This window comes from Leptonychotes weddellii, chromosome 7 (genome assembly GCF_054177405.1).
Source record: "Leptonychotes weddellii isolate Sample4059 chromosome 7, ASM5417740v2, whole genome shotgun sequence".
In the NCBI taxonomy this organism is placed as follows: domain Eukaryota; kingdom Metazoa; phylum Chordata; class Mammalia; order Carnivora; family Phocidae; genus Leptonychotes; species Leptonychotes weddellii.
This window is the reverse complement of record NC_138375.1, coordinates 116,521,553-116,537,807: the sequence shown is the minus strand read 5'-3', so window position 1 is coordinate 116,537,807 and position 16,255 is coordinate 116,521,553. Positions and strand designations below refer to the sequence as shown.

The following is a 16,255-nucleotide window of genomic DNA, read 5'->3' as shown; positions in this document are numbered from 1 at the left end:
ATACAGAAGAAAATCTTAAAAGCAACCAGAGCAAGACATGTTATATAAAGAAGAACCAAAATAAGGAAAGCAGAATTCCAGTAGGACAAAAGGCAAATGAGATGACAGTAGAGGAATATCCTTCAAGTACTAAAAGAAAAAACTATCAACCTAGAATCCTACATCTCATGAAAATTTCTTTCAAAAACAAAGGCAAAGGCACCTGGGTGGCTCAGTCGTTAAGTGTCTGCCTTCAGCTCAGGTCATGATCCCAGAGTCCTGGGATGGAGTCCCGCATTGGGCTCCCCGCTCCGCGGGGAACCTGCTTCTCCCTCTCCCACTCCCCCTGCTTGTGTTCCCTCTCTTCGCTGTGTCTGTGTGTGTCAAATAAATCTTAAAAAAAAAAACAAAAACAAATAAACAACAACAAAAAAAAGGCAAAAAAAATACTTTTTAGACTACAAAATCTGAAAGAATTAATCATCAGTAGATTTGCACTCTAAGAAACATTTGAGGAAGTTATCCAATGCAGAAACAGTGATACTAGATGGGAAATATGGATCTACATGAAGGAATAAAGAGTCCCAAAAATGGTGACTACGTAAGTAAGAAAATAAATAGTTTTTTTCCTATTATTTAAATCTCTTTAAAAGACAACTGATGGTTTAAACAAAAATAACAACAATATGGTTTGGAGTTTATAACATGTAGAAGTAAATGTACGACAACACCACCACAAAACTTGGGAGGAGACAACTAGAAGTATAGTTCAAAAAATTTTTTTTACTCTACAAAAAGTAGCATAATATCACCTGATGATAAAGTGTGATATATTAAAGATTTATACTATAAACCTTAAAGCAACCACTAAAATAAAACAAACATGTATTGCTATAAGCCAATAGAGAAGACAGAACGGAATAATAGAAATAATACAAAGGAAGGCATAAAAAGGAAAAGAGGACAAAGAGAAAACCAACAGCAAGACATAAATGGTTTTGATAACCCAATTAAGAAGCAGAGACAGCAAGATTGGGTTTAAAAAACAACAACAACAAACACTACCAACTATACAATGCCGTGCAGATGAGAGCTAACAACAGATGTGGGGCTACTCTTCTTTGAGAGGCCTGCTTTCAAGTTTGGCTTTTGACTAGCATCTGGTAATCTGGATTCAGGGAGGGTTCTCGCCAATCCCTAACAAGTAGAGTAGCTCATTATGCCTAAACTGTATAAACAAGGTAGTTTATACTGAACACCTGCTTTCCCTCTTCTATGGGTGGGGGATCTTGGCAAGTGCAAGGCTGAGGGTGCCTACATGAGCAGGCTCCGACAAAAACCTGGGACACTGTGTCTCTTACAGAGCTTCTCTGACAGACAAGATTTCACAAGTATTGTCACATTAAATGGTAGAAGAATTAAGCATATCCTGTGTGCCCACTAGGAGAGGACTCTTGGAAGTTTGTTACCTGTTTCCTCCACACTTCATTCCGTGCACCTTTTCCTCTTGCTGTTTTTTGTTTTCTTTTTTCGGTATCTTTTTTGCTCTAATAAACCAAAGCTGTAAGTACAAGTATATCCTGAGACCCTTGACTTCTCCTACCAAGCTCTGAATTTGGGGTAATCTTAATGACCTCCAGTATAGGAGGTTCTAGAAATGCACTTTCAATATAAAAACACAAATATGTTAAAAGTACAAAAGAGGAACGAAGATATACCATGTTAATACTAAAACAAAAGAAAGTTAAAATGTCTATATTAATATCAAAGAGGTTTCAGAGTAAAGAATATTACTACGGATAGAGTAATTTCATAATGAAAATGAGGTTAATGTATGAAGGGGACTTGAGACTCCTAGGCATTTATGCACCTACTCACAGGGTTTCAAAATACATCAAGTAAAAAGTGATAGAACTGAAAGGAAGAGGCAAATACAAAAATATTGTAAGAGAATTCAATACCCGTGTCAGTAATCGATAGACCAAGTAGAAAATAATTAAGTAGAAAATTTGAATGATACTATCAAGCAAATTGATGTAAAACATTTATAGATAGAATGCTCTATCCAACAACAGCAAAATACATATTCTTTTCAAGAATGTACAAACATTTAATAATAAACTTATTCTGGGTCATATAACAAGTCTCTAATTTCAAAAGATTCAAGTTTTACACAGTATGTTCTCTGACTAAAACGGGATTAAACTAGACATCAGTAACAGAAAGATTTCTGGAAAATCTCAAATTATCTGGAAACTAACACATTTCTAAATAACCCAAGGATCAAAGAAGAAATCAAGAGGGAAGGGAGAAAGTACCTTGCACTGCATGAAAATGAAAACACAGTATGTCAAAATCTGTACAACGCCACTAAAGCAGTACTTAAGGGGTAATTCATAGAATTAAATCTCCATATTCGAAAGTTAGGAAGGTCTCAAAACAATGACCTCAGCTTCCACCACAAGCAGAAAAAGAGGAAGTAGGAGAACCTACTCCTACTTTATTAGTCCTCTGCCAGACTAATCACAAGAAAAAGAGATGACACAAATACCATATACCAATATCAGAGAAAGATTACATCACCACATTCTAACACAAGAAAAATGGAGGATATAAACAACTTTTTGCCAATATTCAAAAACTTAGATGAAAGAGACAAATTGGATGAGAGTAAATTTCCAGAGCTCACTAAAAGAAAAACAAGTCACTCAAAAAACCCTATATTATTAAAGACATTGAATCTTTAAAAACCTCACAAAAAAAATACTCCAGGCCCAGTTGGCTTCACTGGTAAATTCTACCAAACACTTAGGGAACATATAATACTAATTCTGGACAAATTTTTCCATATGATTAAAAAGGAGGGAATATTTTCCAACTCATTCTATGAAATTAGCATTATCCTGATACCAAAACCAGACATTACAAGAAAACTACTACATCTCTCCTGAACATAGACAAAAAAGTTTAAACAAAATTTTAGCATATCAAATCTAACAACATACAAATGGATAATATACCATAACCAAGTAGTATGACTGGCTTCACATTTACAATCAATGTAACTGAAAATATTAACTAAAAAAAAAAAGATGATTTCGGGTGCCTGGGTGGCTCAGTTGGTTGAGCGACTGCTTTCGGCTCAGGTCATGATCCTGGAGTCCTGGGATCGAGTCCCGCATCGGGCTCCCTGCTGGGCAGGGAGCCTGCTTCTCCCTCTGACCCTCCTCCCTCTCATGCTCTCTCAATAAATAAATAAAAATTATTTTAAAAAAAAAAAGATGATTTCAATAGGTGCAGAAAAAAATGCATTTGACAAGATCCAAAATCCATTTCTACGGGGGAGGGGGGGAACAAACCAAGAACACAGGGGAACTTAATCAGATAAAAATCTATAGAGAACATCATACTTCCTGGTAAAACAGTGAATGCTTTCTCCCTAAGATCTGGAACAAAACAAAAATGTCCATTCTCACCACTCGTATTCAACACTGTACTGGAGGTTCTAGCCAGTGCAATTCAGGTAGCAAAAAGATGGGAAAGAAAGAAATTGTACTATCTTTATTTGAAGGTAACACACTCTTGTATATAGGAAGTCCTAGGGGCGCCTGGGTGGCTCAGTCATTAGGCATCTGCCTTCGGCTCCAGTCATGGTCCCAGAGTCCTGAGATCAAGCCGCACATAGGGCTCCCTGCTCAGCAGGGGGCCTGCTTCTCCCCCTCTCCCACTCCCCCTGCTTGGTTCCCTTTCTCGCTGTCTCTCTGTCAAATAAATAAATAAAATCTTTAAAAAAAAAAAAAAGAAAGAAAGAAAATCCTAGGGAACTTACCAATAAATAAATAAAAGCCTACCAGAAATAATAAGCAAGTTTAACAAGGTTGCAGGGTACAAGGTCAATATACAAAAATCAATTGCAAAACACAATGAGATATCATTTCATAGCCACTATGATGCCTGTAACCAAAAAGACAAACAACAAGTTTTGGCAAAGATGTGAAGAAATTGGAAACCTCATACACTGCTAGTGGGAAGGTAAAAATGATGCAGCTGCTATGGAAAACAAAAAACAATACGGCAGTTAACCTTTTGACCCAGCAACTCCACTCCTAGATATTTACCTAAGCAAAGGGAAAACATACATTTACACAAAAACACATACAAGAATATTCACAGCAACATTATTCATAATAGCCAAAAAATGGCAACAACACAAATGTTCACCAATGGATGAATGGATAAATAAAATATAGCATATCCATTCGATGGAGTATTAATTGACCACTAAAAGATGCAGTCCTGGGGCGCCTGGGTGGCTCAGTCGGTTAAGCGTCTGCCTTCGGCTGGGGTCATGATCCCGGGGTCCTGTGATGGAGCCCCACATCAGGCTCCCTGCTGAGCAGGGCCTCTGCTTCTCCCTCTCCCTCTGCTCCTCCCCCCTGCTTATGCTCTCTCTCTCTCTCAAATAAAATCTTAAAAAAAAAAAAAAATGCAGTCCTGATACATACTATAATGTAAAAGAACACTGAAAACATTAGACCAAGTAAAAAAAGCCATACATAAAAGACTGTATAGCATATGATTCTATTAAATGAAATGTCCAGAACAGGCAAACTCATACACATAGAAAGTAAATACATAGTTGCCAGGGTAGGAGGGAGCAAAACTGGGAGTAACTGCTAATAGATACATAGTTTCTTTGGGGGGTGATGGAGATGTTCTGGAAACAACAGTGACAGTTACACAACACTATGAAGGTACTAAAACCCCTGACTTGTATACTGTAAAATGGTTAAAGTAGTGAATTCTTTGTTATTTGAATTTTATGTTGATAAAAAAAAAACTACTAAAATAATCAACTGCATTTCTATGTATCAGAAATATACAATTCTAAGAATGAAATTATAATAATTGTATTCACAAAAGCATAAAAAATACCTAGGAATACACTGTATGTTAACTAGAATTTAAATTTAAAAAAGGAAGAGGTAGGGCACCTGGGTGGCTCAGTTGGTTAAGCGTCTGCCTTCGGCTCAGGTCATGATCCCACGGTCCTGGGATCAAGCCCTCCATCAGGCTCCCTGCTCAGCAGGGGAGTCTGCTTCTCCCTCTCCTTCTGCCCCTCCCCCTGCTTGTGTGTGCATGCGTGCTCTCTCCCCCTCTCTCTAACAAATAAATAAAAATCTTTAGAGAAAAAGGAGGGTGCCTGGGTGGCTCAGTTAGTTAAGCATCTGCCTTTGGCTCAGGTCATGATCCCAGGGTCCTGGGATCGAGTCCCACATCGGGCTCCCTGCTCTGCGGGGAGCCTGCTTCTCCCTCTGCCTCTCTCTCTCTGTCTCTCTCATGAATGAGTAAATAAAATCTTAAAAAAAAAAAAAGTAAACAGGTAAAAAAAATACTTAGGAATAAATTTATCAAAATAAGTACAAGACCTGTACATTAAAAACTACAACAAAATGCTGATGAGAGAAATTAAACAAGATATAAACAAGAGAGATACCATGTTCTGGATTAGAAGACTCAATATTGTCAGAATAACAATTCAACACAATCCCTACCAAAATCCTAGTAGGTTTTTTGTTTTTGTTTATTTTGTGGAAATTGACAAAGTAATTCTAAAATTTATGTGAAAATGAAAGGATCCAGAAAAGCCAAAACAATTTTGAAAAAGAATAATAAAGCTAGAGAACATACACTACCTAATTCCAACACATAAACCTACAGTAATAAAAACAGGATAGACATGGAACAGAATAGGGAATCCAGAAATAAACCCACACAACTGTAGTCTGTTGATTTTTGACAAGAGCACCAAGTTAATTCAATAGGGAAAGGATAATCTTAACAAATGGTGCTGCAACAACTGGACATCCATAGGTCAGAAGGGGAAAAACAAAAAAAGGCAAAGAACTTACACCCTTAATAAAAATTAACTCAAAATGAATCACAGACCTAAATGTAAGACATACAATGTTTACAACTTCTGGATAAAAACATAAGAGAAAATCTTTTTGGTCTTGGGTTCTGCAAATATTATCTGCCTATGTCAATGAAAGCATGATGATAAAAGAAAAAAAAATGATAAACTGGACTTAATCAAAACTCAAAATCTTTTCTCTTCAAGAGACACCATTTTAAAAATGAAAATACAAGCCACATACTGGAAGAAAATATTTCCAAATCACTTATCTGATCAAAAGATTTGAATCCAGAATGTATAAAAAGCATGACTCAATAATAACATAGGCAATGAAACTGAAAAGAGGGTAAAATATTTTTTTTTTAAGACTTTGATAGAGAAAGAAACAGTGAGAGAGGGAACACAAGCAGGGGGAGTGGGAGAGGGAGAAGCAGGCTTCCCACTGAGCAGGAAGCCCGATGCAGGGCTCAATCCCAGCACCCTGGGATCATGACCTGAGCGAAAGGCAGACGCTTAATGACTGAGCCACCCGGGCGCCCCAGAGGGTAAAATATTTTAAAAGATACACAAAGGGCTAATACGTACGTGATTAAATGCTCAACATTGTTATAGGAATGTAAGTTAAAACAATGAGATACTATTACAGATCCTCTAGAACGGCTGTAATTAAAAAGACCGACAATCTAAATGTTGGTGAGAATGTGAAGAAACTAAAAGAACCCTCATAACACACTGGTGGGGAAAAAAATTAATAGTCACCACTTGGGAAAATAGTTTGGCAATTTCTTCAAAAGATAAATATACAGTAACCATATGACCCACCAATTCTACTTCTAGGTATCTCCCCAAGAGAAACTCCAAAACTTATCTGCACAAAGAACTTTCTATAAAAGAATGTTCATAGCAGGACTATATATAATTGCCCAAAAATTGGAACAATCCAGATTTTCATTGAAGATCGTAAAAGGTGGTATATTCATACAATGCAATACAATTCAGCATTAAAAAGGAACAAAGTACTGATACATACAACAGCACGGTTGACCCTCAACAACATTATACAACTGAAAGGAAACAGGTTAGAAAGATGAGATAGGGTATGATTTGATTTATATGAAATTTCGAGCAAAGACAGAACTATAGATAAAAGCAGGTCATTGGATGCCTGGAGGTGGGACTGCAAAGGGACATATAGGAACTTTGAAGGGTCATAAAACGGGATTGTGGTGATGGTTTCACAACTGTATGTATTTACTACAACTCATCAAAGTGTACAATTACAATGGATGAATTTATAGGGTATTAATACCTTGATAAAGTTAAGAAAAAGTGAACAATATACTCACCATTGTAGCCTTCAAGAACAGAATCAATAATAGGTCTTGCAGTTAAGTTATAAACATCAAGTTGTTTACTCTCTGGTCCAAAAACAGTATCAAAAGTAAATGTCTTTGGAGGTTCGTTGGAAGAATCAGTCTTATGTACAGTAATAGTTCCCCTCATCTCATCCACACTGACAGCCTGTTTATAGCACATTGATTTCTCTCTCTCGTTGAGGGGCCGGCACCTAACAACCACCTTCACATTATCACAGCTTTCAGGCTTCTCTGATTTATTGATCTGGTGGAGAAAATATTCACAAATAATGGAAAGAACATTTACTTTTACCTTCAGCAAATTAAATCTCAAATTTGAAAAAGGCTACTGTGCCATCCCAGTGCCTTGCACGTATTAAGCACTCCACAAATATTTGTTAAATGCAATTAAAGATCTTACAGCTATATGGAAAAAGCTTATTAAGTGATATGAAAAGGCAAATAGTTTCTTTTACAATACAAATGAGGAGAAAGAAGCCTAATTTACATTTATAGTAAATAAATGCTGTTCAAGCAGAAAATGAATCAGTATATTATGCACTGTCTTTCTCCACAAAAGTCCCTGACTTCCTCTGACTTTCCTGCCTGAAGGAAAACACATGTGAACATGGTTAACAACTTTAATCAAGAATATAGTAGTACGTCCTGTGTTCCCGAGACTTTGAGTTTTATTTTCTACAATGCATCAGTAAAATGTTTCTTACCATGTAACATATGTAGTCTATCTTCTCTATAGAAGACAACATGAAACACAGCAAATAAAATCCAATGGCAGAGAGAAATGTTTTAATATCCCTCTAACCGTATGAACATCTATATACGTAGTTTCAATTTTTGAAATTTTATGATTAACCATCTATGTTAAAATATAACCCTAAGCAAAGACACTCACATGTGGAATCTAAAAAACAAAACAGAGGAACAAGCAAAAGTCACAGGGAACAGACTGGTGGTTGCCAGAGGGCAGTGGGGTACAGAGGTGGACAAAATGGGTGAAAGAGATCAAAGGTACAAATCTCCAGTTATAGAATAAGTAAGTCATGTATAAATAATATACAGTATGGTGACTATAGTCAATAGTACACTGCCGCATATTTGGAAGTTGCTAAAAGAATATATCTTGAAATTGTTCATCATAAGAAAAAAAATTTTGTAACTCTTAATGGTGATAGATGGTCACTAGACTCACTGTAGGGATTATTTCACATGGTACACAAATATCAAATCATGTTGTACAAGTGAAATTATTGTGTTATATGTCAAATATACTTCAATTAAAAAAATACAATCCTGTTACTGAAGTGAAGTTCAATAGTTTAGTTGAACAGTACCAATATAACACACTTCTCCCCATCTCTGCTTTCACCACCTAAGTCTAGGTCACCATGATCCCACCCTAAACTGGACACCGGCATCTAGTTAGGTTCTCTTACAATCTGTTCTCTACAGAGCAGTCAGCTTCAACACAAATTTAATCATGTTGCTCCCTTACTTAAAACTCCTCAACGGTTTCCCACAGATCTCAGGATAAAAATCACAATCCTTAAGGTGGTCTGTAAGACCTGGCTCTGGCCCATGTCTACTTGTCCAGCCTTATTTCACAAGCTACCCTGCTTGGCTTTCTTAGCCACAGCCACATTAGCTTTTTTTAAGCCTTTTCTTGTCACCATGCCCTTTCTCACCACAGGCCTTTCCCTGTGCTGTTCCTCCGGCCTAGAACATTCCTCACTCTCCCCTTCACTTATTCTCAGATCTCAGCAAAACAGCCAGTTCACTTGGGAAGACTTCCCTAACTAGGTCAAATTCTGGTATAGGCCCTGAGAGCACCCTTCTCCCTCGATCATCTACCACCAGTTTCAATTCTACTTTTGTTTGCTCATTACTTGATTAATGTCTGTCCTATCCGTCTACACCAAAGATTGCCAACTGGTTGTCAGGGGCTGAATTCAGCCCACATATATCTTTTGTTTGGCTCATAGCACTTAACAATATTTTTGAATTAGTTGTTAAAATTTTTTAAAAATGGAGAAATTTCATAAAAATAACAATTTCTATATTCTCTTGAAAAAAAAAAAAAGATGATCTGACATCTGTAGGCCAGCATTCCTCCTACATGGGAACACTTCACAATTGACCAGAATCTACTTTCTATTACATGCCACCCATTCGCTTCATGAATGATAAGCATCTTGTCTCTATCAACATGACTTTCACCTCTGGCCATGAAGGCAAGCTTCTGTCTTCCCAAGTTCAAGAACCTGGCTGGTTTTGCTCAGTATTTTGCCTTCAGTGCCTAACATGTGGTTGATGCCGGATATCTGCTGAATGAACTAGTAACTTGAAAGCAACGACACGGAACAAATATTGAGCACTTAATGCTAAATGTCAAGCACTGTCCTTCAATTCCGCTGTGCATTACCTTATTTCATCCTGATAAAATCCCATGAGAAACAGTTTAATTATGTGGGAACTAAGAACCCAGAAAGATTAAATAATTGTCCCAGGTCTCGCAACCAGGAGAAAACCGACCAAAGCCCAAGTGTTCTCCATGACCCTATATTGGACTTAGGACGCCCCCTATTAAGTGTACGGTAACACTCTGTGAAAGCCTACAAGACAAACATACCACCCCCCACCCCCCTCACACACAAAGACACCTACGGGTTACATTCTGCACTGTAAGCTAAAGCACCACGAAAGAAATGACAGCTCGAGTCAAGGGCTGGAGTAAAAGCAAGCAGCTCTCGTCGCTACCATCCAAGGGTCGGCTCTGCGGCGTACAGACCCCACCAGGTGCGGAGCATCCAAAGCCTACCCCCCGCGGCCGCTCCCAGACGCCCTACTCAGCTAGCAGGGCTGGGAGCGAGAGCGCATCCTCTGGCGCTGTGCCTTTATGTCAAGCAGCGCAGGCCCTGCGGGATGCAGCACCGGCGAAGGCGGCAGGGCCTGGCCGGGGCCCCTCCCAGGACCGGCTGGAACCTCGCGGGCCACGGAGCCCACCCGCCAGGCTCCCCAACCGCTCCGGCCCGCAGAGCCGGACCCTGCCCCGCCCCACCCCGGCCGCCTGCCTGATCCGCGCCTCCATGGCAACGGCCGCGCCCCCGAGCCAGGCCGCTGGGATGAGGAACCCCAGCCACTGAGCGACTCTCCTCACCGGCATCGTGGCTCCCTCCTGTGCCCGGCGGAGGTCCCCGCCCTGGGCGCAGTCCAACGGCGCCGGGTTCGCGGGAGAGGTCTGCCAGAGACTACCGAAACACCGCCTTGGCGCTCTCGAGACTGCGGCTCCTCGGGCGAGAGCAGGCAGTGCGCAAGCGCACTCCGAGCTGCCCCGCCCCGTCCCCGGGCCTCACGCTCCCTCGGCCTCCTGAATTACGCCTGCGCCGAGGCTTTCGGAGTCGTCGCCTAGGACGCCAGACTGAGGCCGCGCCTGCGCAATGCTGCCGGTCGGCTGCGCTAGAAATCTGGCCCGCATTGGGGCGGGGATACCGGGCTGCCACGGGTCGGGAGAGGGAGGTATTCCTAGGTCGCACCGCTAGTCTTCTGGCTCTTGGAGTACTCCAAATATTGGAAACAACCATAGCAAATAAATAAATAAATAAATACACAAATAAATGCAAGCAATTGTACACCGTGTCCAGCTCATTAATGCGCTTGATTGCTGACTTGTTTATAAAACCCGTATCTTTATTACAGATGTAGTCAGGAGGAGCTTTGTCTGTATTCTCACAAGTATCTCCAGAGCCTAGAATAGGACCTAGCACAGGACAGGTTTTCAGTAATTATTTGTGAAAGAACTAATGACCTATCCTCTTTCCTGTCCGAACCTCTGCTCTGAACACCAACTACTGAGCTTGGATGTGCAATAGACATTTCAAGATTATCATGTCCAAAACTGAAAGGTTGATTCCCGCCCCCGCCCACACACACTATATTACTAACTATATTACTGCCCATCCCCACCCCGCCCCACCTCCAAACGTTAAAAAAAAAAAAAAGTGCCTTCTCATACTTCCCTCAGCATAATAAATCTAAACTGAATTCTGACAATTGCTTAGGTCACAGTACAGTCTCTTTCCCTCATACCCAATGTCCAATCTTTCAGTAGAGCTTGTTTCTATCTTTAAAGTAGAACCAGAATCTGACCACTTCTCACTATCACCACCACCTCACACCTGTATTACCACAATAGCTCAAAAGCGGTTTCCTTGAGTGCATCCTTGTCCCCTTTTAGTAAGTTTTCAACACAGGAGCCAGAGTGATGGTGTTAAAACATGAATCAGAGAGTGTCTTTTCTGTATTCAAAACCTGCCAATGATTACCTATCTCACAGACTCAAAGTCACAGGCCCTCTCCCCATTTCCTACAATCTTCCCTCTTGCTCATTATTCTGCACCAGCTCCACTTGGCCTCCTTGATTCAACAGACATTCTGGGCATGGTTCCATCTTAGAAGGCAAGGGCTTTTGCACTTGCAGTAGGAGCTAATAAAAACAACTATAAAGCATTTGACTTAGTGTTAGTGTACTGTTCTAAGTGCTTTACTTTCTTTTTTATTATTAATTTAATCCATATAATAGCCTTCTGAAATAGGTACTATTAGTCATTTTACTAGAAAATAGGAACAACTATTTTACAGATAAGAAACCCAGGCTCAGAGCCATTACGTAACTTGTCCAAGGTCAGATATTTGGGCAGTGACAAAGCCCAGATCCAAACCCAGGCCCTGGAAAGCTCTCCCCCTAGATATCCACCTGACTCCCTCACCCCTTTCAGAATGTCTTTGTTCACACATCACCTTCTCAATGAGCCCTACCATGATCTCTCTACTTAAAATTTCAACTTTTAGCCCCAGTCTTATCTCTTCTCCATATTTTGTATTTCTCCATAGTACTTATCACCATCTGATATACTGTATATATGATATATATATTATGTATATACGTATACCCTGTCTTATTGAGATATAATCACACATACAATTCACCGATTTAAATGTAAACTTAAATGGTTTTTATTATATACACAGACCACAACCACAATCAAAACATTTTCATCACCCCAAAAAGAAATTCTATAATCATAGCAGTCACTCCCATTCACCCCCCAGCCCCTCCTCTTCAACATCCCAGCCTTAGGCAAACACCCATCAACTTTCTGTCTCTCTTGCCTATTTGATACATTTCATATAAATTGAATTATGCAATGTGTGGCCTTTTTTGAGTGATTTCTATCACTTAGAGTAATGTTTTCAAGCTTCAACCCTATTGTGGTATATACCAGTAATTCTTTACTTTGAACGGCTGAGTAATATTCCATTGTGTGGATATGCCACATTTTTATACATTTGTCAGTTGACAGACATTTGGGTTGTTTCTACTTCTTGGCCATTATGAGTATTGCTGCTGTGTAAGTTTTTGTGTGAACACGTTTCATTTCTCTTGGGTCTAATATGCCTACAAGTGGAATTGCCGGGTCATTTAGTCACTCTAATGTTTAACATTTTGAGGAACTCTGAGCTGTTTTCTACAGTGGCCACACCACCAGCAATTTTACATTCTCATCAGCAATATATGAGGTTCACAATTCCTCCACATCCTCCCCAACTCCCGTTTTCTTGTCTTTTGACTACAGCCCTCCTACTGGTGTAAAATAGCATCTCATGATGGTTTGGATTTACACTTCCTTGATAACTAATGATGCACCTTTTTCCATGTGCTTACTGACCATTTGAACGTCTTCTTTGGAGAAATGTCCATTCAAATCTTTGCCCATTTTATTTGTCTTTTCATTATTAAGTTGCAAGAGTTCTTTCTAAATCCTAAATACAAGTCTCTTTTCAGAAATACAACATGCATAAATTTTTCTCCCATTCTGTGGGTTGTCTTTTTAATTTCTGGAGCGTGTTCTTTGAAGCTCAAAAGTTTTTAATTTAGATCAAACCCAATTTATGTATTTTTCTTTTTTTTGTTGTTGTTTCTTTCATTGTACTTTTGGTACATCTAACAAACCATTTCCTAACCCAAGGTCATGAAGACTTATTTTTGTCAGAATTTTATAGTTTTAGCTTTTACATTTAGATCTATGATATATTTTAACTTCTTTTTGTATATGATATAAGGATCCAGCCTCATTTTTCTGTTTATGAATATCCTGCTGTCCCATCACCATTTGCTGAAAAGCCTATTCTTTCCTCCACTGAACTACTGTGGCACCCTTGTCAAAAATCAACTGATCATGAATGTGACTGTTGAATCCTAGACTCTCCATTCAATTCCATTGGTCTAAATGACTAACCTAATGCCAGTACTATACTATCTTGATTGCTATAGGTTTGTGGTAAGTTTTGAAGTCATATAGTTTGAGGCCTCCATCTTTGTTCTGCGTTTTCAAGATTGTTGTGGCTCTTCTGATACCCTTGCATTTCCATTGAAGTTTTGGAAGGACCTTGTAAATTTCCACCAAAGGGCAGCTGGAAACTTAATAGATTGTGTTGAATCTACAGATCAATTTGGGAAGTATAGCCATTTTAACAATGTAAGTCTTTTAATCTATGAACATGGAATGTCTTTCCATTTACTTAGGTCTTCTTTAATTTCTTTCAGTGATGTTTTGTAGTTTTCAATGTATAAATGCTGCACTTTTTTTGTTGTATTCTTAACTATTTTATTCTTTTTTATACTACTGAAATGGAGTTATTTTCTTAATTTTATTTTCAGATTGTTCATTGGTGTTGTATAAAAATAAAATTGATTTTTTTCTAGTACATTGACCTTGTGCTCTGAACCTTCATGAACTTGTTTATTACTCCTAAGACTTTTTTAGTGGATTCCGCAGGTTCCTGGTCATACAAGATCTTTATTTCTCCAGCACTTTTGAAAGATAATTTTATTAGATACAGAATTCCATGCTGATAGTTTTTTTCTCTCAACACTTTAAATATTTCCGTCCACTTTCTTCTTGCTTGCATGATCTCTGAAGAGAAATGCAATGTAATTCTTTGCTCTTTTATAAAGAAAGTTTCTTTCTCCCACTCTGGCTTCTTTCAAAATTTTTTCTTTACCTTTGGTTTTCTGTAGTTTGAATACAACATGCCTAGGTATCATTTTTGGGCACTTAACCATGCTCGGTGTTCTCTGGGCTTCCTGGTTCTGTGGTTTGGTGTCTGATATTACCTGGGGAAATTCTCAGTCATTACCACTTGAAATATTTCTTCTATTCCTTTTCCTCTTTCTTCTCCTTCTGACAATCCCATATATTTTAATGTAAATTTAATGTAAAGTACATTTTTAATGAAGTATATCTTAAATAAAGAAAAGTGCAATAATCATAAATGCACAGCTTGGTCAGTTTTCACAAAGTGATCCCATGTGTGTAATCAGCATCTAAATCAAGAAACAGAACATTACCATCCCCCTAGAAGGTCCTTGCGATCCTTCCCAGTTACCATCCACTGCCCCCTAACGGTAACCACTATCTTAACTCTTAACGTTATAGATTTTTTTCTTGTTCTTACACTTTATAATAATGGAATCATCCAGTATGACGTCTTTTGTACCTGTCCCTCTACATTCAGTGTTATGTTTGTGAGATTCTTTCTTGTTGGGTATAGCATTCGTCCATTCTTTTTCAGTGTGGTGTAGTATTCGATTGTGTGAACATACAACAATTTGTTTATCTCATTCAATTGCTGATGACATTTGGGTCTATTACAAATACCGCTGACCTGAACATTTTGTAGGTGTCTTTTTGGTGCACATATATGAATTTCTGTTGAGCATATACTTAGAAGTGAAATCGCTGGGATTCTACTCATGTTTATTATCTATCTTTCCTGGCTAGAACGTAAATTCCATGTCTATTTTATTCACTGTCATGTCCTAACACATTGTAGGCCTTCCACTGAATGACTGCTGATCGGGAAAAAAATGTACGCATGAAGGAACTACTTTGTGAGGAAGATATTGTCGCTTTTTAAGGGACGAAGTAACCGAGGCTGAGAGCTCAAGTCACCTACAGGAGATCACACAGAGTCAGAATCCCATCTCAAGCTTGTCTGAGTGAGGGGCGCTCTTGACGCTTCTCTACCCGGTGCTGTGTGCCCCCAAAAACGTACTGTGAGGTAAGACGCAGGGTCGGCGGCCGGGTGTCCTTCTCCCGGGCCGGCGTGGTCACCAGCTGCCCCGTCCCGAGTTCGGGACTCCGGTCCCGGGGCGCGGGCTCCGGGCGGGGAAGAAGCTCACAGTGGGCGGCGGGGGGCGGGGAGCGCGGGGAGAGGGGCTCCCTCGCCCCCCTGCGCGCTCTCCGGGCGCCGCGTCCCGGGAGCCAGGGCCGAAGCCCGGCGGGCTGGGCGCGCCAGGGGCAGCTGCGGGCCGGGGCTGGGCCGGATCCCGAGAGCCTGCCCCGCCCGGCTCCCGCGTGGCCCCGGCTGCAAGTCCCGGGCGGCGGGTTATAAACGGCCGGCTATGGCGGGTCTCACACCTGGGACGCGGCGCTCGCCATGGCTTCGGGAGGGCGGCTCCCCGCGCCGGCCGGGAGAGGACCCCGAGCTGCGGCCCCCGCCCTCCGCGCCGCTCCGGGTCCGCGCACGCCGCGGACCCCCGTCGGGCCCGCGCCCTGCCCGGTGCCCTGGGACAGGGGAGGCCCTCTGGATGAGCGCCGGCTGGTCGCCCACCTGCAACTGGCGCTGGGTCGCGAGGCGCGCCTGTGGCGGGGCGGCCAACCCCAGGTAGCGGGCCCCGGGCGGGGGCCTCCCGGGAGCACGTCCACCCCCTTCCCCGCGCGCGCCCCGCGGCCGGGGTCCACCTGCGCCCGCGCCCAGGTGAGCCGCCCCCGGGGCGCCGGGACCTGCCCCAGGGGCGCGCGGGGCACGAGGCACGAGGCGGGAATCGCGGGCCGCTCTCGCCGAGGAGGAGGGCCTTCGCAATCCCTGAGCTGTTGGGCAACAGAGAAGCACGTAGGCCCACCGCAACCGAAGGTGCAGGGAC

General features: G+C 41.1%; 1 protein-coding gene across 3 annotated transcripts in view; it reads right to left on the bottom strand.

Moving 5' to 3' along the window:
* Positions 1-10,589, bottom strand: part of KIF3A (kinesin family member 3A) — a 53,523-nt gene extending 42,934 nt beyond the window's left edge. For 2 of the 3 annotated variants that reach the window (XM_006734681.3, XM_081827081.1), the window contains exons 1-2: positions 10,427-10,560; positions 7,243-7,516 (exon numbers count right to left, since the gene is read on the bottom strand). In XM_006734681.3, coding sequence (XP_006734744.1) covers positions 7,243-7,516; positions 10,427-10,432 — 280 coding nt within the window. In that variant the 5' untranslated portion in view covers positions 10,433-10,560. Of the gene's footprint in view, positions 1-7,242; positions 7,517-10,426 lie in introns of all 3 variants that reach the window. The other variant, XM_031029583.2, reaches the window with a different exon arrangement.
* Positions 10,590-16,255: the final 5,666 nt, after the last annotated feature.